This window comes from Mus musculus, chromosome 3, assembly GCF_000001635.26.
Source record: "Mus musculus strain C57BL/6J chromosome 3, GRCm38.p6 C57BL/6J".
In the NCBI taxonomy this organism is placed as follows: Eukaryota; Metazoa; Chordata; class Mammalia; order Rodentia; family Muridae; genus Mus; species Mus musculus.
Window position 1 is genome coordinate 95,756,570 of NC_000069.6, and position 27,148 is coordinate 95,783,717.

Consider the following 27,148-nt stretch of genomic DNA (forward strand, 5'->3'; position numbering starts at 1 on the left):
GTCATACTGCAGACAACAATCTAGGAGGTGCTCAATAAATATATGTTAAATATGTACTGATCATGTAGTGACTGTAAATTTCAAAAGGTAGAGATTTTTGTCACTACTTTTTAAATTATTCTACAGTGTCCTTTTGTTAGGATCACAGGGAGATACCACCCGGGAATGACAGCTTCTTACACGCATCCTTTAACATTTACTATGTGCAATGCACTGGGCTAATGCTGACCAGCTACCAACATCACGCAACCTGCAGTGGAAGGAATGTTGTGTTATTCCCTCACCCACTGTAGCAAGCCAGGTATCTAAGGCCAATACATACTTGTTCTCCTTGAACATGCCTTGGCTTCAGGAGATATTAAGCTTTTAGTCTACCTGGAAAACACCTCTGCAACTTTCTTGCTCACCCCACTCTTGCCTGCCAGGATCCCGAGATGTGGCACTATTTCACAATTCCATCTTATTCCAAGAACAACTCTGTCAGTAGTGTTCTTATGTTCCCTTTAAACCCTGGAAAATTATCTCAAGGCCAAGTCCTAGTCTGTCCAAGCCACAGCCTGGGTTGCTCAGAGTCACATCACTTCTCTAAGGCCAGACTCATAATGGGTCATGCTTGCTAACATGCATTTCTTTCCTTTTCCTTCCTGAAGCACATGGCCCAGACACTTGTGCCCACAGGACTTTTAGAGTGAAGTACTTTCAAGAAAAAAATCAAGAAATGTGGTGTTTCCTAACTTGTTCCTACAGACTAGCTACAGACACTGAGTAAATGAGGTCCACAGGAGGAGAAGGAAGTCTGCAATAAAGGGCGCCCCAAATCCTTAATTAAAATAAAGCAACTTCTCAGGTTTCTTCTACTTTTAGACCAGGCATCCTCACTTGGTCAAAGTTTTGGTTAAGATATTAATTTTAGGGGCCAGGCGTGGTGGCACATGCCTTTAATCCCAGCACCTGGGAGGCAGAGGCAGGCAGATTTCTGAGTTCGAGGCCAGACTGGTCTACACAGAGAAACCCTGTCTCAAAAAACCAAAAAAAAAAAAAAAAAAAAAAGATTCATTTTATAGGTTTAAGCTACTTGTAACTATCTCCAATGGATACTTTTCATTTTATCAGGATCAGTACATAGTCCCAAATTCATTTTAGCTATTAGAACCAAATTCTGCTTACTAGCACCCAAAATGTGAAAAATTGTTGCCACTTTTCCCAAGGGACATTGGGGCTCAGAGTCTCAGAAATGGTAACTTTGCCACTCTTACAGCTCCAGTCCCTAAGACGTGCTGGTAATTCGGGTTTAAAAGACTATTCAGTATTGTCTGTGTACGTTCTAACATGGGGCCAGCTTTATACTTTTATTTCTACTGCCCTCAGCAAGGACCAGCTGCTTTACAGGACTCTCATGTAGGGGGCTCAGGGCTCTAGCACATGAAAGGGAGAATGACTGGATGCTGTCAATGTTCTTCTCATTCTCATAGATACCCCAAGAAAAAGATAGGGAGCATCAGATCCTTTCTTTTCCACAGACCAGTTGACAAAGAACTTGAGCATCTTACAAATACAACAGGATACAAGAGATAGAAAATAAAAGAGGCTGAAAACATTTGGTTTGCCTTGAACCTACAAGTCCAGGGTGGACTGGGTTAGTCAGGCATCCTTTTGAGTCAAACATGAACAGATGTGGCTTTTGTTTCTTAGTTGTCACTAGTGCCTCCACCCATATTGATATTTTCCAGCCTAGGTGAGAGCAAAGGGATGAAGAAAACAAAGAGAAAACCAGGAGGGGCTGGGATACAGTGCTTAATATGTATGAGGTCGTGAGTTCAACCCCAAGCACAAAAAAGAAAACAAACCCCAAACAAATCACAACCCAATCCCCTTTGTCCCCTTCCCCCAAGGTAACCATATTTATGTCTAAATAAATTCCAGTCTTCTTGTTTCCTAATGTTAAGGAATCAAACTGGGGCCTTTTATATGCTAAGCAAATGCTCTACAACGAATTAGCCTGCCCTCCCAACCTCATCTTTGCGGCTAAGGGAAAAAAAGTTCTTTCCACAAGTAACTCTGACGTCATTTTTTAAAAAAAATCACACTTCTTCCTTTAAGTCATGTTCTCCCCTTCTACACAGAACAGGATGTTTACTTTAGAGATGGCTCTTACAGGTGACCTTCTAGAAGCCTCATCTCCACAGCCTCCGTGTGAGTTACTCCTTAGCAATTGTGAACGGCAACTGACCAGACTTGTCTCTAGTTACTCATAAGCAAGTATGAGAAACACCCTAATACCCCCAAACCCATTCTGATGGCGTTACTAAGTCTACACACAAGAGGAGGTAACTCATTCCTGCTGTGTAAGACTGGTTTGAATAAAACAACCTGGGGGCGGGGGGCAGAAGCCAACGAAGAAGTCTAAAAATTGGTGCTCTTTCAAAGGTGGAGCTGTCAGCTAGGTACTAACTCTGAAGTGGAGCCAGATTCCATTGTCTCTATAGTAGTACACTCTAGCAGTTGGGTGTGTTCCCCAGACTGCTGCCATTTCTGAGATCTCGTGACACATGGAACTTCATGAACTCAGAGCTGCTATTCAGAGTCTTCTACCCTGCCAGTGACCCAGGCCTGGCCCAGATGAAGTGACTATCCCTTGTGATCCTTTTAAGCCGACATTCCATTTATTAAGCCTCACTGGGTTATGAAAAAGGATGGAGTAAGAGAGAAGAGCCAAGTAGGTTTCTGCATGACATATCAATCACCAATATGTGACCAAGGACAGATATGGATAGTTGACCAGAAGGACCCATTTCCACACATCCCCTCCAATTCTATGATTACTTTAAAAATGTTCTGAGCCGGGTGTGGTGGCGCACGCCTTTAATCCCAGCACTCGGGAGGCAGAGGGCAGGCGGATTTCTGAGTTCGAGGCCAGCCTGGTCTACAAAGTGAGTTCCAGGACAGCCAGGGCTATACAGAGAAACCCTGTCTCAAACCACCCCCCCCCCCCAAAAAAAATGTTCCCTGAAGGCTAGGGATGTACTTCAATGGTAGGGTGCTTGGCACTCAGGTGTTACAATGAAAGCCTTTTCCCCCCCTTGGTTCACGATTGTACAGTATTTGGAAAACACAATTATCTACATAGTATATAGCGATCACCCTCCAGAGCACCATGGTCTCATCCCACCTATGACAATATAGAGGATCAAACAAACAACCCAGGAGGCCATCAGGATCTTAGAGGCTCAGCTAGACTTCAGTGACACAAATACACAAGTCAAGAGGAGAGCTGGCAAAGGCCAATGTGAGAGGGGAAAAGTTAACCACGCAACAAACAAAAACATATTTTATTAAGCTGGAAAACAAAGTATTGGAGGCAGTTTGTTTTTTTTTTTTTCTCCAAGACGATGGGAGAGGTAAGTGCAAGCAGCAATGAAGAAAACATACGGGGTGGGGGTGAGGGTGGGGGTCTGCGGCACATGTGCCTCAGGTGTGCGTGCCCACACGTACCACCATTTGTCCTTCCCACATACCCTCAGGTGGAAAGGCAGTCTAGTGGCATCTTCAGGGCTGTCCCCAGATTCTCGTTCTCCATTCTGTAGCCTGTTTCACCTTTGGCCCTGGGTAGCCATGCTGCATCTGCAACGGAGAGAATTTAGCATCTCTAACCATAGGTCTGTACTGCAGCGTTGCAGCTTCGGCTCCTGGGAGGAGAAGTCACTTTTGTTTGCACTTACCAGAAAAGCCAAGGGCCCTTGGTCAAAGCCCCAATCTCAAAGAAAAATGTCAAACCTTTAGAACTAGTTATTTTATTAAATGATATTAATACACATTCCAAAAGGATTTCACTGTTGTTGCCTCTAAAGCATGTACTTGTTTTCCACACTGAACACGTGAGAGAATATCAATCCAACACGTGAGAGAATATCAATCCAACATATCTATTTTTTTTTTTTAATTTTAACAGGTAACCCCACCAGTTAAAAATATGAAGGTGGTGGGGGAGGAGCAGTAATTTACAGCCGCTTCAAAAACTAACAGCTGAGGCCTAACTCCATCAGCAGGTAATATTAGGACTGAGTGGATACTGTGCAGTAAGAAACCTGCACCTACTCACATGGTGGAGACCAGCTTGCTGTACCACACTTCTCATAAACAAGGTTTCTGGGTTCAGAGAGGAGAAAGGTCCTAGTCTGCTCATGATACCTTCCTAGGAGTCAAACCAAGTTCTGATGACACCAGGAAGGCAGAGAGTTGCAGGGAGGGAGCTCCCATCTAAGCTGAATCAACTCTCAGAAAATCCTTCAGGGTCCTATGTGACACAGCACCACTGTGGTACTTCTGTGTGGTACTAGAGTATTCATGGAACTCTTTGTGTTTTTACAGTGAGCATCAAGGACCTTAGTGACAACTACTCACTCTGCTTCATATGACTCATGTCCTTGCTAAGACACACTATGTTGTGCATTCTTTAAAAAATATCTTGTTTATTTATTTTTAAACTTAGGGTGAAATACAAAAGCCAGAGTATGGTACCGAGTTTAAATCACAGACACAGGAAGAATAAAATCCTTGTTTTATCTTTATGAATACCAGAAATGTCTTTTGTTTCACTATATCACATATATACAGATGTCTTCATTTACTGTTGTAGGAAGATTTCCTTAAAATATCTGACAGCTTCATATAACACCCACTTCCACCCTGAAACAAACACACTGAAGATCTTGTGGCAAAAACAAAACAAAACAAAAAATATCCCACAAACCCCAAGCCCTGAAAAGTCCGTCCTTGAACTGTACAACGCACTCCTGTCTTGTGGCGGCCGCTATGCTTTTGAAGACAGTTATCCTGCTTCAACATTTCAGAAACCACTTTCCTGATACTTCCCTGTTTTCTTAGAAAATCAAATAGTCAAGAGAGCCTTTTCAAGTAAACAGTATATTTAAGTTTAAATAAGAGCGGTAGAAAGAATTCACATTCTTTTATTCTAGACTGAAAAATACCCCCACTTAATTTCTGGGAAAAAAAAATCAATTCTGAAAGTCACAATTTCCCCGCCCCCGCCCCCATTCTCTGTTTGATACCTTTTTTTCTTTTTTACTAAACAAATGTCTTAAGACTCAGTATATAACTATATTTCCCTTGCTTTGCTATGTTATACCCAACCCAAAACACGAGGTCATGATATCATGCATTTTTGTGAGGAGACCTATAGGGCAGAAAGGCTTGAGAGGAAAGAACTGGCTCAAAACGGATGTGAATTCTGAGGATTCTTGCTGTACCTCACAGAGATCACAGCTCCCGGGCTCTGCTGGACAGCCTTTCTTCAGGAAAAAAAAAAAGTGGTTTGCTCCAAGACAAAAGGATTGTCTTCAACCACAGGCCACCCTTCCCTCCATTCCCTACCCACCCCACTGAGGAATCCAAAGCCCTCCTTTTCTTTCCTCTGTAGAGTCCTGTGTGAACTTGCTGGAATTCCTTCAAAAGCTCAACACACTGGTGCAGCACACCTAGCTGGAGGTCCTCAGCGTGTGCCCCGGTGCAACACACTACCAGAAAACCTAGTGTGCAGTGTCTGCTTCCCAGATACAAAGACAGAAACATTCCAAGATCCACGATTGTCTTCCCCTTAGGGATTCGATGCAGAAACACAAACAAAGTTTTTAATGCAGGGAAGAAAGCTCTCCCCTCCACAGCAATGACTCAGGCAACTCAAATGAGGGTGAGGGTGAGGGTGAGAGGTGGGTACTGAAAGCACCAAGATGCTATTTGCTGAGGGATAACATGGATTCCTCAGGACGCTGCTTTCTCAGTACCCCCTGCCTCTAAGACACGCCTACGCAGTATCATGTAAGGATACCACCCAATCGCCTCTGAAACAGCAAGAACAGGATGAATACAGGACTGTGATGGGTGAGGGTAGAAAGAAACTATAAAGACACAATATTTTCCTTTCTCTAATAGTTAATGTTTGCTGAAAACCACCAGTTAGGCACCATAGTAAAGTTAAGTGTCTACTTAAATTTTTAAGAAGGCAGGGACAACATTTTACCTACATTCATTATCAATTTAGTCAGAATAACTGAGGGAGAAAAAGTAAGGGAAAGCAGGAGACAAGGGCTTAGAATAGATACGGAGAACCATCAAAATGTTTCCCTTTTCCTTGTTTACAAAAGACAGTTGGTCACTGAGTGGTCTGTCCCTAGCTTTACATATTGTGATCATTTCCCATTTTAACCTTGAAATTATTATATTCAGCTTTTTCTTTCAACAAAGAAACTTTCCTTTCTTTCTGAGATAAAGTTCTACTCTATAGCCCGGGCTGGCCTCAAACGTGCCCTTCTCTTGCCCCTGCCTCCCAGTGCTGGACTTGTGTGTGCTACCACATCTAGCAAGAGAAAACTTTTTACTGCACATAATGAAGTTTGTACTGCCTCAGAGTCACTGCCTGGTAATAGTTCAGACGAGGCTGCTTAAAAAAGGAAAGAGGAAAGCATTCTGTTTCCACATGCTTTTAGAGTAAAGCAAATAAAGTCGACAGGCCCCACACTGCCCATTGTTTCCCCTCTGCAAACACTCTCGGTCCTCTGCAGAGTAGAAAATACAAAGAAGGGAGCCAAGCTGGTTACAGAAGCTGCTTAGCTGGAGAGGGAAGGAGACAGGGCTCCTCCTACTGACCATCAGCAAGGCCAAGACCCAAATAACACCCCAACATTGCACGTTATTACCTGTACTGACCGAAGTTTTATTTCGATGTAAGTAATCTCTCAATAGATGGGATAAATACTGTTATCCTCCCCACTCCCCCAGCCAAATAATGTGGCTTTGGTTATGTTTACTTATGCCTGTGTGTTTTGTTTTTTTAAAGAAAAAATACAAACAAATTGGAAAGGCCCTAAGTGTGGAGAGAGGACTGGATAATAGCAAACTGTTACCATGTATGCTTTCTGAATTTGGAAGGAGGGCCCTTCATTAAAAAAACAAAACAAAACAAAACAAAACAAAAAAAAAAAAACAAAGTGGAAAAAAAAAAACAAGAAAGGAAAACCAAATTTAAACAAAAACCCAAACTGCTACTTCCAATGCTCTCTATAGACTGTTCAAAATGCCTTCCCCAGATTTCCATCAGTACCTGGGAGGGAAGAATGGGCGTTTTGGTGCAAAGAACGGAGGGCCTCTAACAAAAGGTGGCCTGGGTCTCTTTAAACTGTGGAATGGGTCTCTGCCGAGAAAAGCTTCCCTAGGCCGAAAGTCTGGCCGGGGACTCCGTAAAATCATACCACTCCGGCCGATGGCGTCTCTGTGTGCGGGACTCAAGGGAAGGCCACTGCTGCTGGTGTTGCCTCCCCCACCTCCTCCAAGGGCTGGGCCCAGGTGCTCCAGAGGATGGGAAGGCAGGCTCAGGCTCTCTCGTGAACGGTTAAGACCAGGGCCATTGAGGTCCCTGGGTCCTGTGAGCACCCCAAAATGCTCAGCCATGGTCCCTTGAAGGAGGGAACTATGGTCCTTGGGAAAAACTGACACAGCCCCAGTTACTCCATGCTCTGGCAGTGGTGGAGTTGGGAAAGGTACAACCCCAGAGTGGTCAACAGGGGGTGGAGGCGGGGCTGGAGTAGCAAAGGGGACACCAGTCCCTCCACTGCTAAGTTCCCCCGGGGGTGGAGGAGGGGGGGGTGGAGGGAAAGGAACTCCGCTGTGCTCTCCTGGAGGAGGTGGTGGGCCAGCGTGGGCCAGAGATGCCTCCTTTGTAAAGGGGTTCGAAAGATCCACAGAGGGCAGATGAGTGGGTGCCTCTCGAGAGAAGATACCACCATGATCCTTAGGAGGGGCAGGTGGGGCAGATGACGGCCCCACTGGCTCTCTCTGGAAGGGTGCCCCATGTTCCAAAGGGGATGGGGGGAGATGATGCTCAAATGTTGAGTTGAAACTGTTGGAACGAAAGCTGGTGACACTCTCCTGAAACTGGGGTGCCCGTTCCTTGTACGGCGTTGTCTTAAAGCCAGTGAGGCCTCCGCTGCCCCCACCCCCAAGGGATGCCAACTCAGAGGCACTTGAGGGACCATTGTCAAAAGAGCTGCCTGGTGTGCTCAGATCAAACCAACCCACTCTTGAAACCTCGCGCCCATGTCCTCTATTTCCCTTCCCAGGAACTCGTATAGACTCTACAGTCTTTATCGGCTCCCCTGACATCCTCCTATTAGCTGCGTTATGATAACCTAGAGTTTCTATAGGGGCCCCCTTTTCTTCTGTGCTGTCAGGCAAGTCTAAACAGGAGGAGGAAACACGAGTTTCTATTCGATAGTGTTCTTCCTGTTGTTGGTCAGTGGTGGGCAAGCTGGGCTGGGTGAGGTTTGAGAGACTGACACCATCACTTGAAGTACCCTTGTTGGGTGTCTGGCCAAAATGCTTATCATCTGAGGGCTTGCGTGAGGCGTTTTTAAGCATATTCTTAAACTCAATCGTCGATGTGGTGGAAATCGTGGAGGCCAGGACTTTTTCCACGCCTGATGTGGGTGGGTGGCCTGCTGGAGCGGCAAGGGTACTCTGTGAAGAGAAAATGGAACGATGTGGGACTGAGTGAGGAGAGTCTGGGTATTGTGTCTGTGGCAACGTGAGATGCCCAGCAGTAGACTGAGACAAGCCACTGTGGTTGGAGTCAGGGGTGAAAAATGCATCATTTTTACTTGGTGATGGTGACCGCTCAGACCCAGGTTCATTCCCTCTTATGTTGAAGGCACCAAATAGCCCAGGGGGAGATGAGAGACGGTCACAGTTCTCACTAGAGTCCAGGAGGGCCCTTACAGATGGAGGGAAGGCAGACTTGACCCCAAACTCTTGGGCCCTGTGGTTGTAACTAGACAGGATTGGCTGGTACTCAGTGGCATCAGAAAGCTTGCTTGACTTCAGGATGGATTTGGCTGGTTTCTTCTCTAGATTCATCATGGCAGATGGAGGAGGCCCTGAATACTCAAAATCTCGGTAGTCCTCGTCTTCCTGGAAGGAAGTATCTGGGAAGAGCTTTTCCTGTGAAGAGTCCATCAGTGATGACGGCCTCTCAACTCCACCAGAAGGCTGCTTGTAGGGAGAGTCACTGCCCAGACCAAACGGTCGATATGTAGACACAGAATTGGGGAGCTCTTGGGGGTAGCTTTCATCTCTTCCTGGAGGTGGCGACCTTGTACTGCTGGGTGTTGAGGAACCAGGGCTGATGATCTTAGACAGCAGGGACATAGTGTCTACGCTGCTGGATGTGGGCTTATCCATCATCTCATCCTGGGTGGGTGTCCCACTCCGTTCATCCCGAACAGGAGTTCCATCGATGCTGTCAACTGAAGTGCTAGTAGGACCACGCTGGAAGTCTGAGGCATGGCCCTCTGATGGGGCACTGGATCCCAAGCTGCTTAGGATCGGGATGTTTAAGTTTAAGCCACTGAAACCAGGATTACCTTTCAAGAAGTTGTGGATCTTCATTTCCAGGCTTGGAGAGGTGGACTCTGATTCTGGCTTTGGCTTGGAGACCTCTGAGGATTGGCACACGGCAACTTCAGTAGGTGGGGCAGCAGGGCTAGGATTGTGGGTACCAGTAAATCCCAAAGAACTGGATGGTAGTTTAAACGTAGTGCTTGGGAGCACCGGGCTCTGCCCAACTGACGCCTTGCTTGCTGAAGTGGAAGAGACTTCAGAAGTTGAAGAACTAGGAGAATAGTTGAAGCTTTTGGGAATAAAAGACTGGGTACTGGAGAGTAGATTTCTCCCCTTTACGGCAGAGCCTGTGGTGCTCGCAGGGGAGGCTGTGGTGCTCTGGGAAGTGACTTCACTGGCTGGCACAGGGTTCGCAGTAACACTCTGAAGTAATGATGACAAGCCTGCAGAAACACAGATTAGAGGGGTTAAAAAGAACAACTACCCACATTATAATGAAAACAAGGCAGGCTTATTAGATATTATCACTCACTCTGGTGGGATAGACTTTAAAATATGAAGTTAAAAGGAATCTAGACTAAACAGGCAGCGCCTAGCTGAGACGAAAAAACAAAAACCAAAACCAAAACCAAACAGGTCTATTTATCAATCTAAGACAGCAAAGCACTCAGATAGTCCCAGAACATTCCAGATGCAAGTCCTGTAATAAAAGGAAACTGGAAGGAGAGGGATTTTTAATGTCAGAATCATTCACAGCTTAACAAAGCCAAGCAGCAGAGGAAAGGAAGCAAACGCTTCCTAACACAACATTCTAAGCCAGCATCTGTGTTTGAGCTGTGGAATCTCTCTAAAAACAAAAGTATATTCCTGCCCTTCCACCTTCTAGTTTATGCCAACCTGTGAGCATGCACTGTTATTCTCAAGGGGAAAAGAACATACACAAAACTTCAGTCTGGAATACTTTTTTTCAACAAGTTTAGATCAAGGCTTTTATTTTGTATGTTTGTGGGTGTTTTGTCCTTATGTATGTCCATGTTCCACATGCATTCCTGGTGCCCAAGAAGGCCAGAAAAAGGCATTGGATCCCTAGAGCTGGAGTTACCAACAGTTGTAAACTGCTATGAGCCTGCTGGGAATCAAACCCAAGTCTTTTAGAATAGCCAGTGCTCTTATCCACCAAACCATCCCTCGAGTCTCTGGTGTACCTTCCTTTTGAGACAGAGTATCACACTATACTCCTACATTCCTATGGAGACCAGGCTGGCCTTGAACTTACGAGAGATCCACCAGCCTCTGCGCAACCTCCTCTGCTCCCACGCCATGTTTAAAGGTGTGAATCACCAAAGCCAGAGACTGGATTTTTTTTGTTTTTTCGAGAGAGGGTTTTTCTGTGTATCCCTGGCTGTCCTGGAACTCACTTCGTAGACCAGGCTGGCCTCGAACTCAGAAATCCGCCTGCCTCTGCCTCCCGAGTGCTGGGATTAAAGGCGTGCGCCACCACGCCCGGCTTGGAATTACTTTTTAAGGAACATTTTCTTTCTTTTAAAATTCTATTTTTGCTGTGTATGAGTTGTGTGTTTGTACATGTGCCCAGCGTGCATAGAGTGGTTCCAGTACTGAGCAAGGCCATCAGGCTTGTGACAAGTGTGTTTATCCACTCAGGCATCTTTGCCCACCTTTTCTCTTTAAAAAAAATTATTTTCTATGTGTATGAGTTCTGTGTGTGTGTGTGTGTGTGTGTGTGTGTGTGTGTGTGTGTGTGTGTGTGTGTGTGTGTGTGTGTGTGTATCAGATCTCCTTAGCTAGGCTTGGGTATAAGCTGCCATGTGGATGCTGAGAGTCAAACTTGAGTCCTCTATAAGAGTAGTAAGAGTTCTTTAGTCCTGAGCATCATCTTTTTGGCCTTGTCTTTTTTGGGGGAGGGAAATTCTTATGTAATCCAGGCTGGCCTCAAATTTCTTATGTAGCTAAAAGTGGCCTTACACTCTAATCCTCTTGGTTCCACTTTCTTTCTCTCTCTGTTTTTTTTCTTTTTGGTTTTCGAGACAGGGTTTCTCTGTGCAGCCCTGGCTGTCCTGGAACTCACTCTGTAGACCAGGCTGTCCTCGAGCTCAGAAATCCACCTGCCTCTGCCTCCCAAGTGCTGAGATTAAAGGCGTGTGCCACCACGCCCGGCGTTGGTTCTACTTTCTAAATGCTGGGAACCCAATGTGTAAACTAGTTTGGCTTTGAATGCATGGAGATCTGCCTGTTTTTATTTGTTTATGTAGATGTGGAGGACAGAAGGCATTAGATATTCTAGAGCCACAATATAGAAAAAAGAGCCAGGCTGTGGTAGCATATGGCTTTAATCCCAATACTCCAGAAGTAGAGGCCAGTGAATCTCCATGCGTTCAAAGTCAAACTGGTCTACACGGCATGCTCAAGGTCAGCCAGAATGATGTAGTTGAGACCCCACCTCAAAAATAAATACATAAAACAAACAAATAAGCCAGAAGAGTGGCTGAAGAAGACCCAGCAGTTAAGAGCATTTTCTGCTCTTCCAGAGGGCCCAAATTACTGGTCATTTGTCTTTCTGTGTCTAACTTACCCTGATTAACACAATGGTCTCTAGTTATACTCATTTCCCTACAAATAGTGTATTTCTCATTTTCTTTATATGGCTGAATTAAACCCATATGAGCATATGTGCATACTTTAACTATCTGTGGATGGGTACCGAGGCTGGCTCCATTTCTTAACTGCTAAAGGCAACAGAACCTCCGTGTGTTGAGTTCTTCAAATGTAAACTCAGGAGCAAAAGCACCTGAGTCTCACCAGAGCTCCATTTTCAGCATTTCTTGAAAAGTTCATCCTTAATTTCACAGTGGCTAAAATGTTTACAAACCCACGGCACTGGAAACAAACTTTATTATTATTCTTGTTTTTGCTTCACATATTTAGGCCAGTACTTTACACTGAGCTACACTCCTGGCTCAGGAGGATCTTTGTGATGCAGTCTTGTATATACCCCTTGGTAGTCTAGCACTTTTTCTTTAGCCTACACTGGATAAATTACAATACTTCTGCCAGTGTGACCCTTACTGGGTCTACCCTTTGTGTATTTATTCTTTTGTTTGCTTTTTGAGACAGGGTCAGTCTCACTATATAACCCTGGCGGCCCTAGAACTCACTACATAGACCATGCTGGCTTCAGACTCAGAGACCCACCTACCTCTGCTTCCTAAGTGCTGCGGTTAAAAGCATGCAGCACCAAGCCTGTGCTATTTATTTACTCTGTTTTCTCAAACAGGCATTTGCTACACAGCCCAGGCTAGCCTTGAAATCACAACAATCCTGACCGAATGCTGAAGTCACAGATGTGAGGTATGTATGTAAGATGTTTTAAAAAGATACTCAGTATTGTCTCTCAGATACTGTGGGGGACATGTTCTTTCATAGACTACTGCTTTGTCAAAGATAGTTACTGTCAAGTCAGTTTGATGGCTCAATGGCTAAGGCACCCAATGCCAAGCCTGATGATTTGAGTTTGATTCTCAGCATCCACATTGTAGAAGAGAAACAATTTCCACAAGTTGTCCTCTGACCTCCATAAGCATGAAGGCAGATATAACCCCTCCTCTATAAAGAAGTGAACTTAAAGAGAGAGCTGTTACTTATATTTTGTAAGACAGGAAATTCTTTTGGTCTTTTCTACATTTATTTTACCTCAACAAGCTGTGAAGTCTTTTTTTTTTAATTCATCAATAGAACTGTGGAAGACAAAAATAAAGTTCTAAGAAAAAAAATCTCTTTAAAAGACAGGGTTTCTTTGTGTAGCCCTGGCTGTCCTCAAACTCCAGAGATCTGCCTTCCCCTTGCCTTCTGAGTTCTGGGATTAAAGGCATACACCACCACCACCTGGAAAAAATTTTCTTTCTTGAGAAAAAAAATAAATAAATAAAGCCTTAAAAAACTATATTGTGTGTATGTGTGTGATAGAGAGAGAACAATTTTAGGGAGCTGGTTCTCTTCTTCCACCACGTGGGTCTCAGGTAGTCTGCTTTGGCAGCAAGTAGCTTTACCCACTAAGCTATCTTGCTAGCCTCTGAAAGATTTTTGTTTATAGTGTTGAGTAAACATGAGCATTTATGTTTTAGCATACTGAACGGTTAAGGAAAATTCCATGGGGCCAGACAGACAGCTCAGTGATTAAGAGCACTGACTTCTCTTTCAGAGGTCCTGAGTTCAATTCCCAGCAACCACATGGTGGCTCACAACCATCTGTAATGGAACCCGATGCACTTTTCTGGTGTGTCTGAAGACAGCTACAAGTGTACTTATATAAAACAAATAAGTCTTTTTTTTTTTTTTTTAAAAGGAAAACTCCACTTATTTCCCCCACGAAAATGGAATTTTTCCCTTTTTTCCATGATCTTTCTATGTAGCCCTGGAACTTGCTCTGTTGACTAGGCTGGTCTTGAATTCATAGAGATCTACCTGCCTCTACCTTCCAAGTGCTGGGATTGCAGCATGCCACCACACTTGGCTAGGAATTCCACTTTCTAAAAGCAAAAGAAAAATGACAAACTCTGCTATTCCATAAGGAGGTATTTTTTGTGTTTTTATTTCTTATCCTGTCAGATCTGATTTCTTCAAGTGACAAGAAGGACAACTTGCAATCTGCAGAGCAAAAGGAACTCTATAAATACCGTGTTGCATCTATAGGAGAAACTAATATACGTGACTTCAAGATTTTCTGTATCTATATAGAATGACAACAGAAAGTGCAAAGTCAAAAGCATCAAAATCTCTTGAGCTGTACACAATCAAATATTGTAGATTATCATCAATATTTTGTGCCATAAAAAAGAAAAAATACAGTGCACTCATGTAAATAAAATAAATCTTTAAAAAAAGAAAAAGGAAAACGAAAAAACAGTAACATCCCACTGCAGCATAGGCTAGCCTGTAACTGGGGATCTAGTCTTCTAAGAATTGGGATTACTGGAAACATCAATTCTTAATTGCTAGTTCCAACAGAGAAGGGTTTCAGAAGGTCACTGGATCTTCTATTTAGTTCTGTAAAATAAAACTCTCTTTGAATGACTACTGAAGAAGCAATAGTAATAGACTGTCCCAGAACAGTTCAGGAACAGAAAGTAATAGCTATTTATATGCTCTACTCATAAGGACAGGGTTCCTTACCTTATCGCTGCTGATATTCTAGCATAGATACATTTTTTTGTGGTTGGAGACTATTCTATGCATTATAAGATATTCAACGACATTTCTCTGACATTGACCCATTAGTGCTTAGGAGTTTCTGTCCCAGTTGAAACAAACAAAAGTATCTCTAGTTATTACTAAGTGTCACCTAGAAGTCCCTGGCTTTAGCAACGATACAGATCTGGTATTTACAATTAACTGCATCATTATACTGAGATGTTTAAGAAGGTTGTGTAGGAATCTGGAAAATAAGAATTGAAAGATCAAGTGATTCATGAAAAACTGAGGCAGTTGTATATACAAGACAACTGAGAAAGCAAAAAATAGAAGTTTAAATGAGGCAGAGACTACAAACAGAAGGGAGAAAACAAGATATATAGGTTATGTTTGATATAGGTTATAATATTAAAACTCAACACACACACTACCCTGCACTAAGAGCTAGGGTTAATGTAAGCTACAGTTGTGCCCTGCCGTAGGATGGAATATTATTAGCAAACCAACAAGTCTGGCTTCTAGTCTCAGTTCATCACACATCAGACGAACGCATTACCTTAACCAACCACATCACCTCATGAGCTTGGTCTCCTTACCTGAATGGGAGGGTGTTACTAGATAATATTTAGAGTCTGTTTTAGTGTTGACATTTTCAATTCTATAACTGCTACCTCATAAATGATAAGTATAAAGACAGTAATGAATTAACTGTATTGTACATTTCATGACTTTGGATTCCTCTGAGTTAGAATTCAAGGTTACCCTGGAGACAAACATTCACAATTCAAGTCCCTCTGGCACATGTCAGTTTACCTTGGAGTGCAGGGGCTGACTGTGTCTGGGTTTTAGAAAGAGCAGAGAGAATGCTCTCTGGGGTGATCTCCACCTTTGACAGGATATTTGCCAGAGGGTTGTGAGATGGTGTTGTGGCAGGTGCAGGTGTTTTCAGGCCACTGCTGAGGTTGCTGGGACTGGTAGGAATTCCTGGAGAAGGTCTTGATGCAGAACTGACCCCTGGTGGCAGAAAGATGAACTCAAGAAAATGCAATACTCAATTCATGACACTTTCCAGTCAATGAAAGATTGTTTAATAGTAATTCTGGTTGACTGATCCACAAACAGTGCCCATTTTGACACATACAAAGAAAAACATCTGAAAATATGAACTGTTGTTTCTGTTTGGAATATTCTTAAAACAAACAAGCACTATGTTATTTTCATGCACATTCCTTGGTTTTCAGAGCGGCAATCTGTTTCTGCACCCACGCTGCTCAGCGAATGCAGCAGGACGACAGGATCAGAGGCACTACCAATGCAGAGCACCTTCACTGCATGTCTATGGGAGTGGCAAGGGTTTTCCTCTTACACAGCCTTTAAGGTGACATTATACAAATAAATTCCTTTACACTGTTACACTTCAAAGCACAGTAAAAAGGTAAACGCAGACGCAAGAAAAACATTTGGTTTCTTAAAATGTGACCAAACCACTATGAACAGATGTTTTACAAATAAATATAAGTGAACAAATGAAAAAAAAAACTTTAATTAAAATATTATCTTTTCAAGATTGAACGTGACAATGGAAAAGGTTAGGAACAATTAAATTTCCAAACACTAGGTATATAAAATAGTATACTCTTAGATAACAATTTAAAAAGCTACATGCTGTCTTTTGGTTTTGTGTTTTTTAAACAGGGACTCACAATATACCCCAGGCTGGCCTTCAATTCTTACTCTTCCTGCTTGGCTTCCTCAGGGCTCAGGTTACAGGTGGTAGCACATCTAGTTCACATGCCCCCAAATACTACCCTGGGCAGGGTGCAGATGAGATACAATGCTTCTGTCTGTCCTTCTGCACCTGCGTGTGCAGTACAGTCCTCCTGTCACTATTATCATTGCTAGTGTGTGGATGATGTGGGTTAGAGGAGAATTTTGAGGAGTCACATCTCTCCTGCCACCTGTACATGGATCCTGGAGATTCAATGTAGGTCTCATCAGGTTTGCATGGCAAGGACTTCAGTATTCTTTATAAAATGAAAAGCTGAAAACATAGTAATGTCTAATAACAAGAATTACCATATACTACAATAGCCATTAAAGTTGATGCACATGACTTTTCTTGTGTGTGGTACATGCACAGTTATACACTCCCACATTGTGTGTACCTGGAGACCAAAATGACACCGTGTGCCTTCCTCTGTCACTATCTAATTTTGGGAGATTACGTCAATCACTGAATCTGGAACTTCAGGTTTCTGCTAGACTGGCTGCTTCTCCCCAGTATCTACCAGTGGGTACTCACTCTCAACAGTGGAGCTACAGGCACACACAGCTAAGCCTGGTTGTTGTGTGGGTGCTGGCAATCTAAGCTCAGGCCCTCAGGCTTACGAAATCAAGCACTTCACTCACAGAACCATCTTCCTACCCATCTCCATCATTTTTGTCCAGAAAGGGCCTCATGTAGCCCAGGCTATCCCTGAATGCCTCATATCCTGCCTCTTTTCCCAAGTGCTGAGATTTCAGGTGTGTGCCACCACAACCAGCTGTTTAAATGAATATTTAATAACTAAAAATTTGTCATACATACTGAAGTTTTAAATAAGCTGATTTAAAGATAATATAGGCAATGTTTCAATTATTAAAAGAAAAAGTATTCTAAATATCTAATCTCTCAAATCCACATACATGTATATATATGTATATATGTGTATATATGTGTGTGTGTGTGTATATATATATATATGTGGTTTTCTTTGGTGTAGTAATATTATTTTTTGGCTTTTCTAAGGTGTCCATCCATTTTTAATGTATTTTTAATGAAAAAATTGTACTAATTTCACCACCACCACCAACAAAAAAACCCCACTTTGCTGGTTCAATGAAACAAAGACGGAAATCAGTGGCTCAGCATCATCAGTGGCTCACTTACCCGTATTTTTCATGACTGATGTTAGGCTGCTAAGGATGGAACTGATCTTTGCCAGATCCACATTTGCCAGGTTTGGCAAAACCAAAGTTGGGGAAGGGGACAGAAGTGCAGTGCTCAGAGGCTTCGGGAGAGGTGGAGCTGCCGTCGTGGGCACAGACGGTGGGGCACACGGTGAGGCTTTCGAGACACTTTCTGTTGACTTGGTGGGCACACCAGTGGAGACAGCAGGTTTCTCCACAGGCTTTTCTTTCCGGTCCTCCACTGTTTGAACAAACAAAGGAGATAATTTTATGACATAATATTTCCTAATTTGAGGGCACAAAGTTCTACACCACTTAGTTTTATGCCTCAAAACAAAACAAACCAGTTCCTACCAGCCATATTCGGCAGCTCACAACACCCAGAAACTCCAGCTTCATGGGGCTGATGCCCTCTGATATGCATACACATGTATTCACATAGATGTACACTCATACACATAAAGAAATATAAAATAAAGAAGATCAGTCTATATAGTTTATGACATCCCACCAATTAACTGCATCTTACTTTTTAATAATTCTCTTGTATATTATGATTGGTGCAGTACTAAATATAAATATCTATCTTTCCCCAACAAGAGGGAGATGCCAGGGAGGGAGATGAGGACGTTCAGAGAGAAAAAGATAACTGAAAAGAGGGAAGAAAAGAAAAGAAAAGAAAAGAAAAGAAAAGAAAAGGAAAGGAAAGGAAAGACAAGACAGCAGCAGCAGCAGCAGCAGCAGCATTCCCTTAAATTCTTGACAACATATTTTTACTTGCTATTTATTTGTACTGTTTTATGGAGGTGGTGTTTGCCAAGGTATTCTGTTCTTCCTTTTTTCCATGTTACTAAGAACTTTCTTATTAACAACAACTCCATACACATTATTAGTAGTAGTATTTTGTTTCTACAAGTTGTCCAACTGTGAGTATAACGGACACTAATTATTTTTCAAAATTATTTTATGTATATGGGTATTTTTGTCTGCCTGTGTACCATGTCTATGCAATGCCCCAAGATATCAGAAGATGGCATCAGATTCCCTGGAAGTGGACTGACAGACAGCAGAGGGCTGCCACTGAATGCTGGAGCCTGGGAGAGCAGCCAGTGCTCCTACTGCTGAGCATCAGTCCAGCCCCAGGCACTCATTTGAAACTACAATGTTTTAAGTCTTAAAAACTTGGGTTGGGGGATGGAGAGATGGCTCAGCTGTTAAGAGCACTGACTGCTCTTCCAAAGGTCCTGAGTTCAAATCCTAGCAACCACATGGTGGCTCACAACCATCCGTAAGAGATCTGATTCGTCTGAAGAGAGCTACAATGTACTTACATATAATAAATAAATAAATCTTTAAAAAAACAAACAACAACAAAAAAACTTTGGTTGGACCCCCCCCCCCTTTTTGCTAGGGAATGTCACAAGGCGAGGGGTGGGGTGGAGTGGGGTTGGGGCAGGGGACAGGGGATAGGGACCTAGGGAACTGGGAAGTAAGTATGACCCAGGTCATAATGTGAAATTTCCAAATAATCAATACAAATATTGTGTGTAAAAAAACCAAAAAAACACTTTAGACTATACACCTCTTACTACTTTAAAGAACATAGTGAGTAGTTTAATTCAACAGAAGACAAAGTATTTTTTTAAAGATTTATTTATTTATTATATGTAAGTACAGTGTAGCTGTCTTCAGATACCCCAGAAGAGGGTGTCAGATCTCAATACAGATGGTTGTAAGCCACCATGTGAGACTTGAACTCAGGACCTTCAGAAGAGCCGCCAATGCTCTTAACCGCTGAGCCATCTCTCCAGCCCCAAGACAAAGTATTTAATAAGAACAATTATAAAAGTACAGATGCCAGATAAAAATCAATTCAGGTTAGTTGTGAAAAGGTAGTTAATAAATGACAGCTTTGAGTTCTTTTTATTTAAATTAATTTTTTATTTATCTCTGTATGAGTATTTTGCCTGTATTCACATGTGCATTTTTGCCTGGTGTCCAAGGTTACAAGAGAATATCAGATCCCTTTGCACTGGAGTCACAGGCAATTGTGGGTGCTGGGCAATGAACTTGGGTCCTTTGCAGACTGGCAAGTGCTCCTAACTGCTGAGCCATGTATTCACACCAGTCACATTAACAAACAAAAAACACTTTAATGTTACAAATTCTAGTATTATAATTTATTCAATATATCCAAACTATCTTTATTCTGTACTGTATGGAAATAAAATCATTTCTGAGCACTGGCACACTGCCTGTGTCAGGCCCTGGTCGGGTCTCCAGCGTGAGGAAGACAGCAGTGAGCTACTTTACCTGCTCTGTGTGCTCCTCAGCTGTAGGGACAATACACAATAAGCTACCTGGTAACCATAGCAGGCCTTACCAATGATTTTTGATCCATCATCTTCCACATCTGAGAGTTCCATGTCTTCCACATCACGGTTATCAGTCACAGGCTCGGGTGTGGCAGACTTGTCACTCTCCATGGCCGGTGACTGGGGTTCTTCACCTCCCATGCCCTGGAATGGAGACTCAGAACCAGTTGGGGAAGGAGCATCCATACTTGGAGAGGGGACTGGTGATTCCTCAGGATCAGGAAGGGTTGACTTCAATTGATCCAACTTCTTCTTTAAGTTGTTTACTCGGTTAGCGAAGGTTTTGTAAGCCTAAAGAGAGAGAGAGAGAGAGAGAGAGAGAGAGAGAGAGAGAGAGAGAGAGAGAGAGAGAGAGAGAGAGAGAGAGAGAGAGAGAGAGAGAGAGAGAGAAAATTGCTTATTTCCGTGACATGAGGAACACTCACCCAGGTATCATCTGACAAGACTCACACAAAGCCAGAACATCACAGAGCACAGAGCAGCCTTGGGCATCTACTGCTCAGTGAATACTACTACCCACAATTGTTAGAGATCTCTTAAAAGTTTATTGTGTACGTGTGTATGATGGATGTGGGTGAGCAGGCCATGACATGTATGTGGAAGTCACGGGAAAGCTAGGATAAGCTCTTTTCTTCCATCTTTAATTAGGTTCCAAGGATCAAACTCAAGTCTCAACAGGCTTGTATGCTTTGTATGTGCTGAGACTTCGCTTAATTTGATAGAAATGCTCTATCAGTCACAGTTAATTATTCACTAAAGCTTTTTACTTTGTCCAGATTTCCTCTTTTTTACCGATTATTTCTTTTTCTAAGTCATGTTTCCCCGGGTCCCTCTTGTGTGTGACATTCTTGAAATTTCTTTGTTTCTGATGACCTTAACAACTGTACATATTTACCTCAAGAATTCTGAGGAATACTGGAAAGGTCAATTGATGTTTGTCTAGTGATTTCTGTTATGATTAGACAGAGGTCACAAGTATTTTGGGGGAAGAGCACAGAGCTGCCGTTCTAACTCATTCACCAACTCCTCATGGCTGATGCAATACTTGCTCTAAGTCCAGAACCTGGCTCCTTTTCTTACTACTTTATTGTATATGTACGTGTGTGAATATGCACCATGACATGCAACTCCTAAGACAGGACAACTGTTGGGAGGTGGTTCTTTCTCACCCACCCTGTGGGTCCTGGGGATCAAAGCCAGGCAATCAGGTTGGCAGGAGTCTGCCTTTACCTGCAGAGCCATCTCAGTGGTCTGCTGTCGTCTCTTCATCTCTTGATTATCTTAAAGCTAGATGCTTTGTAAAACACTGAATGTGCAGAGGTCAGAGAACAAACTGTCAAAGTTGGTTCTTCCCCTCCATTGCTAAGGTCCGAGAGATCAAATCCAGGTCTTTAGGTTTGGTGGCAGGTGCTTACAGAGTAAGCCATCTTACCCCTCCCCTTCCTTTTGTTTTGAGAGTCTTGAACACATTGTAGGTAGTACTTTATTTAAAAGACACTAAGTAAAATACTGGGCACAGTGGCACATGTCTGTAATCCTAGCACTTAGGAGATAAGAACATTGGCTGCTCTTACAGAGAACTTGCATTCAGTTTCCCAGACCCCACATGGTAAGTCACAACTGCTTGTAACTCCAGCTCCAGGAGATCTAACTCTGTCTCTGAGGGCACAAGGCACACATGTTATGATCATGTACATATACATACATGTAGACAACATTCGCATACAAAGGCATGTGACTAGAGACATGACCCAGCGGTTAAAGAGCAGATTGCTCTTCCAGAGGACACAGGTTCAATTCTTAGCACCCACATGGGTGGCTTTTACCCATCTACAGATTCCAGTAGACCTGACACAATCTTCTAGACTCCAAGGACACTAAATATGGTGCATAGATGTGCACACAGAGGCACAAAGTAAATTTTAAAAAGTAAAAATAAATAAAATCTCAAAAAATTCTTACAAAAGGGACAGGAGGTAGGACAGGTGGGCATGGGGCTACATGCACTAGAGATATGGCTCAGTGTAAGAGGACTGGCTGGTCTTCCAGAAGTTCTGAGTTCAATTCCCAGCACCCACATGGCCGCTCACAAATGTCTATAACTGTAGTCCCATCGGATCCAATGTCCTTCCTTCTCTGGTGTTCAGAAGGACACGAAGACAAACACCCACATACATAAATAAATCTTAAGAGAGGAGGTGGGGTGGGGAGAACACTAGCTTGGCATGGTGGCATGCACATTTAACCCTAGTACCCAGGAGGCAGAGGCAGGCCTCCAAATTCAAGGTCAGTTTGAGGGTGAAATCTAAAACAGCTATGGCTACACAGAGAAACCCTCACCCTTATCTCCCCCACCTTTCTCTCGTTTGTGCACGCACGCACGTATACACACATACACACACACACACACACACACACACACACACACACACACACACACACAAAACACCAAAAGAACCTAGACAGATGGAACTCAGAAGTAGGGGAGATGTCTCACTGGGCTCAATGTTTGCATTTAAGCCTCAGGACCTGGGTTCAGACACTTAATACCCATTTAGAGATTTGTGTGGTGGCACTGACACAGCGTCGTGGATGGAAGGATCAGGACAGGACAGGAAGACCCCCCCAAGGACTTGCTGGTGAGCAAGTCTAGCTGAAACAGTCATATCCATGTGCAGTGAAAGATCGAACCTGTTTCAAATAAAGAGGCCCGAGAGGACCCAGGTTCACTCAGAACCCACAGTATGCACGTGGTGCAGACATGCATGTAGACAAAACACCCATACACATAAAATTAAAATAAATAAATCTTTGGGGGGAAAAAAGAGAAGACACCTGAAGTCAACAATCTCCGGCGTCCCCTGTGCACACCCAGGCACTGCACATGCACACGCCTTCTTATATAACACACGCAACGACCACTATCAACATCTATCTGGATGTACTAGAAACTGCCGGCACCAGCAGAAAGACCATGAGGAAAGCTGGTTGATGTCAGTAGTGTTCTTTTCTCTGAGGTTTGGCTTTTGGGGAGCAGTGTAAAAACTTGAGTATCCAAAACAGAAGACAGAAAATGTAAAGTACACTAATGAGCAGGGCTTTTAGCAGTCTTTTTAGTATAAGGAGTCAAAGTTAGAAACTCAAATGGCTGAGATTTTGACAAGAGGAAGGCAGAACTGACTTAGCCACTTTTTGTTTGTTGTTACAGTTTTCTCCTTCATGATATTTTCTGAGAGTCCAGGAAGCGCAGCAGATAAAGGTACTTGTTGCCAACTGCTTCTTGAAATCCAAGGGTACAAGAGAACTGACTCCCAAAGGTCATGCTCTGATGTACACATGTGCCATAGGATATGTTCCTACCCACTCTCTCTCATACATGCCATCCAATAAGAATAAAATTTAAAAGTGTGTCTTAATCAGGGTTTCTATTCCTGCACAAACATCATGACCAAGAAGCAGTTGGGAAGGAAAGGGTTTATTTGGCTTACACTTCCACACTGCTGTTCATCACTGAAGGATGTCAGGACTGGAACTCAAGCAGGTCAGGAAGCAGGAGCTGATGCAGAGGCCATGGAGGGATGCTCTTTACTGGCTTGCTTCCCCTGGCTTGCTCAGCCTGCTCTCTTATAGAACCCAAGACTAACAGCCCAGAGATGGTCCCACCCACAAGGGGCCTTTCCCCCTTGATCACTGATTGAGAAAATGCCTTACAGCTGGATCTCATGGAGGCATCTCCCCAACTGAAGCTCCTTTCTCTGTGATAACTCCAGCCTGTGTCAAGTTGACACCCAAAACCAGCCAGTACAAAGTGTTGTGTGTGTGTGTGTGTTTATATATACACATATAAAAATATATATGTATGTGTAAGCAATGTAAGCATTAAAAATGAAACAGCCAGAATTACTTACGTTAGCGACCACTTTCACTTCCTTGTACTGTGCTTCATAGAAAATTCCAGCGTTCTCTAATGCTTCTGTTAGTGAGGGCCCATTTTTCACCTGTTTATCTAATCCATTCACAAACTCCTCTAGCTTGGAACTTGCTTCTTCAAATTCTTTGGAGAACTTCTTTCCACCTGTTTTATCTGAAATAATGAAGAAAGTATTTATATCATGATTAGAAGGAAGGGGCTGGAGGCATCATGTCAGGCCAGGAAGGTGGCAAAAAGAAGCCCTTGAAATTATTCTAATAATGTGCAATTAGTTTTGGTTTAAGCCCAAGAACAGGCCAAGGAGATGGACGAGGAAGATAAGGCTTTCAGGCAGAAACAAAAGGAGGAGCAGAAGAAACTAGAGCAGCTAAAAGCCAAGGCCGCAGGGAAGGGCCCCCTGGCCACAGGTGGAATTAAGAAATGTGGCAAAAAGTAAGCTATTCCTCACATCTGGGGTGATGGTGACCCTCCTCTTCCATTCCTATTTAAACATCTGGATTCCCTGCCATAACATCTTTGCCACTAATAGCTAGAATGGAGTGTTATCTTGGAGCCTGTTGTACATTGTAATAAATTTTTGTTAAAAAAAAATGAATAAAGTGACTAACGCAATGGCTCATTGTCTCCAGTATTCAGCAAGTCCTACCTCAGCTGTGAATTTAAAGTGAACCCAGTCTGGAATCCCACTGGAGCCTACTGTTCCATCTTCATTGTACTCTGAATTCTGTACCACTTTGAATTAAACCAACTCACTTAAAAGCCAAAACAAAACAAAACAAAAACCTTTGAGTGAAATTTCTTTCCATGCCACAGTTCTTACTATTCTGTGACACTTTTCTTATTGCCTTGGTGTGCAATTATTTTTGTTTTAAGAGAGTGACCATGTAGAGCAACCATGTCTTAAACTCATATGTATGAGGCCCATGATGGCCTCAAATTCAAGATCCTCTGCCGCAGCTTCCCAAATGCCGAGAACACTAGCCTGTGCCAGCACATGTTTTCCAGCGTGTAATCTTTCTTGCCTAAACTTTTATTGAGATAGAGTTTCAAGAAGTTGCTCAGGTTGTCCTTTAACTCCTCCTGAGTGGTTAATATTATAGATTTGTGCCACCAGACTATAAACCAAATCTCCCCACCACAACCCCATCACACTCTGCACAGACCGACAGAAACAGTTCCACGTGAATTCGTGAGAGTGAATGAGGTGTCTGTAATTAAGACAAAGCTTAGCTGAACTTTTTTTTTTAACTTTTTATTTTATTTTATGTGTATGAGCACATGAGAAACTGGAATTACAGCCAGTTGTGGTGAGTCACGCAGCATGGGTGCTGGGAACTGAACCCAGGTCCTTTGGAAGGACAGCAAATATTCTTAAGCACTGGCCCTCTCTGTCCCACATCCTTCATTGTGCAAACATTCTCCATACCCTCCTCAGGAAGATCAGGACAAAGGCCCACCCTTCTCACTGCACTGCAGTGCAGAATAGTCTACAATATGTCTCTTCCATGGAAACCAAGCTTCAGAGAAGTTAAGTCAACTCTGGGGCATCAGACAAAAGTTCTTCACTCTTCTCTGCAAAGTGTCCTTAAAGTCCAGCACATGTTCCTTTCCTCGTGTGTGCTGACCTGCATGAGCCCTCGGCTCTCCCCTGGGATCACAGCTTTGTAGGATGCTTCTGCATAGTGATTAGGATTGGATTAGACACCTTACGTTCAATTTAGTGTGGAGCAGAGGACAGGGATAATGCTGAAGTCACTCAAGTGTATTATCACTTACTTCTGCTCTGCCAAGATATTTTGTTCACACTGAATCGACACACCCTTAGAAACATTACAAAATAAAGGCCCAGGCATCGTGATCTTTGGTGATTATGTGCATTAGCAGATCTACGTCCCTGTGGTAAAGCAGGAACAGAGCTAGAAGCATCGTTTGTGTCAATGTGAACTGTTTATAAATGGTGTGTGTATGTGTTGGCTGCCACACACACCTTCCCTTCCCTCATGAGCTGTTAAACACAGCTATCCAGTTTAGGATACAGTCTTAGCCAAGTCTAACTTCATATAGATACTGTAAATGTTGTCTGAAGCAAAATGAGAATATTAAACAAATACCACAACCCTCACTAACAGCATTATGACTTTGCTATAAAGTGTAGATTTTAATCTTTGGAAAAAAAGAGCTCATGACCATTTTGTATGGCTTATCTAGAAACGTCTATAAATCTCATGTTCTAGTAAAATATTCTGTAATTCTACAAATAACTAAGTAAAATTAAAGCATGGTACAGGAGTAAAACAGATACAAAAGTGAACAGCTAATCACCACTTACTCATTCTAAAGACCCACACCAAATACCCCTTGCACTTGCTCAAGCATTAGAGTAACAGATAATCTCTGACTGCAAGACTCTTAGATTCTAATAAATTACGAGTATAATTATAACTATTGGGCTGGTGAGGTGGCTCAGCACTGACTGCTGAGGGTCCTGAGTTCAAATCCCAGCAACCACATGGTGGCTCACAACCATCCATAATGAGACCTGATGCCCTCTTCTGGTGTGTCTGAAGACAGCTACAGTGTGCTTACATATAATAATAAATAAATCTTTAAAAAAATAATTTTAACTATTATAATGTGAACAAGGAGAGAAATTTAAACTTGACTCTACAAGATGATAGTGTGACTGTACTAAAGAACAAAACCAATGAACCACAAAGAGAAAGAACAGCTGATAGTTGATAATTCAATACAGCAAGAAAGTGAGAATAAGAATGTGTATATGAAGCCAGGTGTAGTTGTGCACAGGAGGCAGAGGCAGGTAGTAGATCTTTGTGAGTTCAAGACTAGTCTGGCTGGGCGGTGGTGGCACACGCCTTTAGTTCCAGCATTTGGGAGGCAGAGGCAGGCGAATTTCTGAGTTTGAGGCCAGCCTGGTCTACAAAGTGAGTTCCAGGACAGCCAGGGCTACACAGAGAAACCCTGTCTCAACCCCCCCTCCCCCCCAAAAAAAAGACTAGTCTGGTCTACAGTATGAAACCCTGTAACAAACAACTCCCTACCTCACCAAAATGAAAGAACAAAACCAAGCTCAGGGACTGGAGTGATGGCTCAGGGTTAGGAGCGTTTGCTGCTCTTGCAAAGGACCTAGGTTCTGTTCCTAGCACTCTGATGATGGCTCATAACCATCCTTAACCCCAGAGGACCCAATCCCTCTTCTGGCCTCCGTAGGCTCCAGGCACAGATGTGATGCATATACATATATTCTAGCATAATACTGATA

At 43.0% G+C, this 27,148-nt stretch overlaps 1 protein-coding gene across 8 annotated transcripts in view; it reads right to left on the reverse strand.

Annotated features, from left to right (window-relative positions):
* Window positions 1-3,301: 3,301 nt before the first annotated feature.
* Rprd2 (regulation of nuclear pre-mRNA domain containing 2) overlaps window positions 3,302-27,148 on the reverse strand; it is a 59,874-nt gene continuing 36,027 nt past the window's right edge. For 3 of the 8 annotated variants that reach the window (NM_001368179.1, NM_001368178.1, NM_001081293.2), the window contains 5 exons: window positions 23,846-24,021; window positions 19,946-20,228; window positions 17,543-17,803; window positions 15,427-15,627; window positions 3,304-9,851 (listed from right to left, as the gene is read on the reverse strand). In NM_001368179.1, the coding sequence (NP_001355108.1) occupies window positions 7,111-9,851; window positions 15,427-15,627; window positions 17,543-17,803; window positions 19,946-20,228; window positions 23,846-24,021 (3,662 nt within the window). In that variant the 3' untranslated portion in view covers window positions 3,304-7,110. Of the gene's footprint in view, window positions 9,852-15,426; window positions 15,628-15,683; window positions 17,804-19,945; window positions 20,229-23,845; window positions 24,022-27,148 lie in introns of those variants that run through there. The other 5 variants (NM_001368181.1, NM_028328.2, XM_030252863.1 and 2 more) reach the window with 4 other exon arrangements.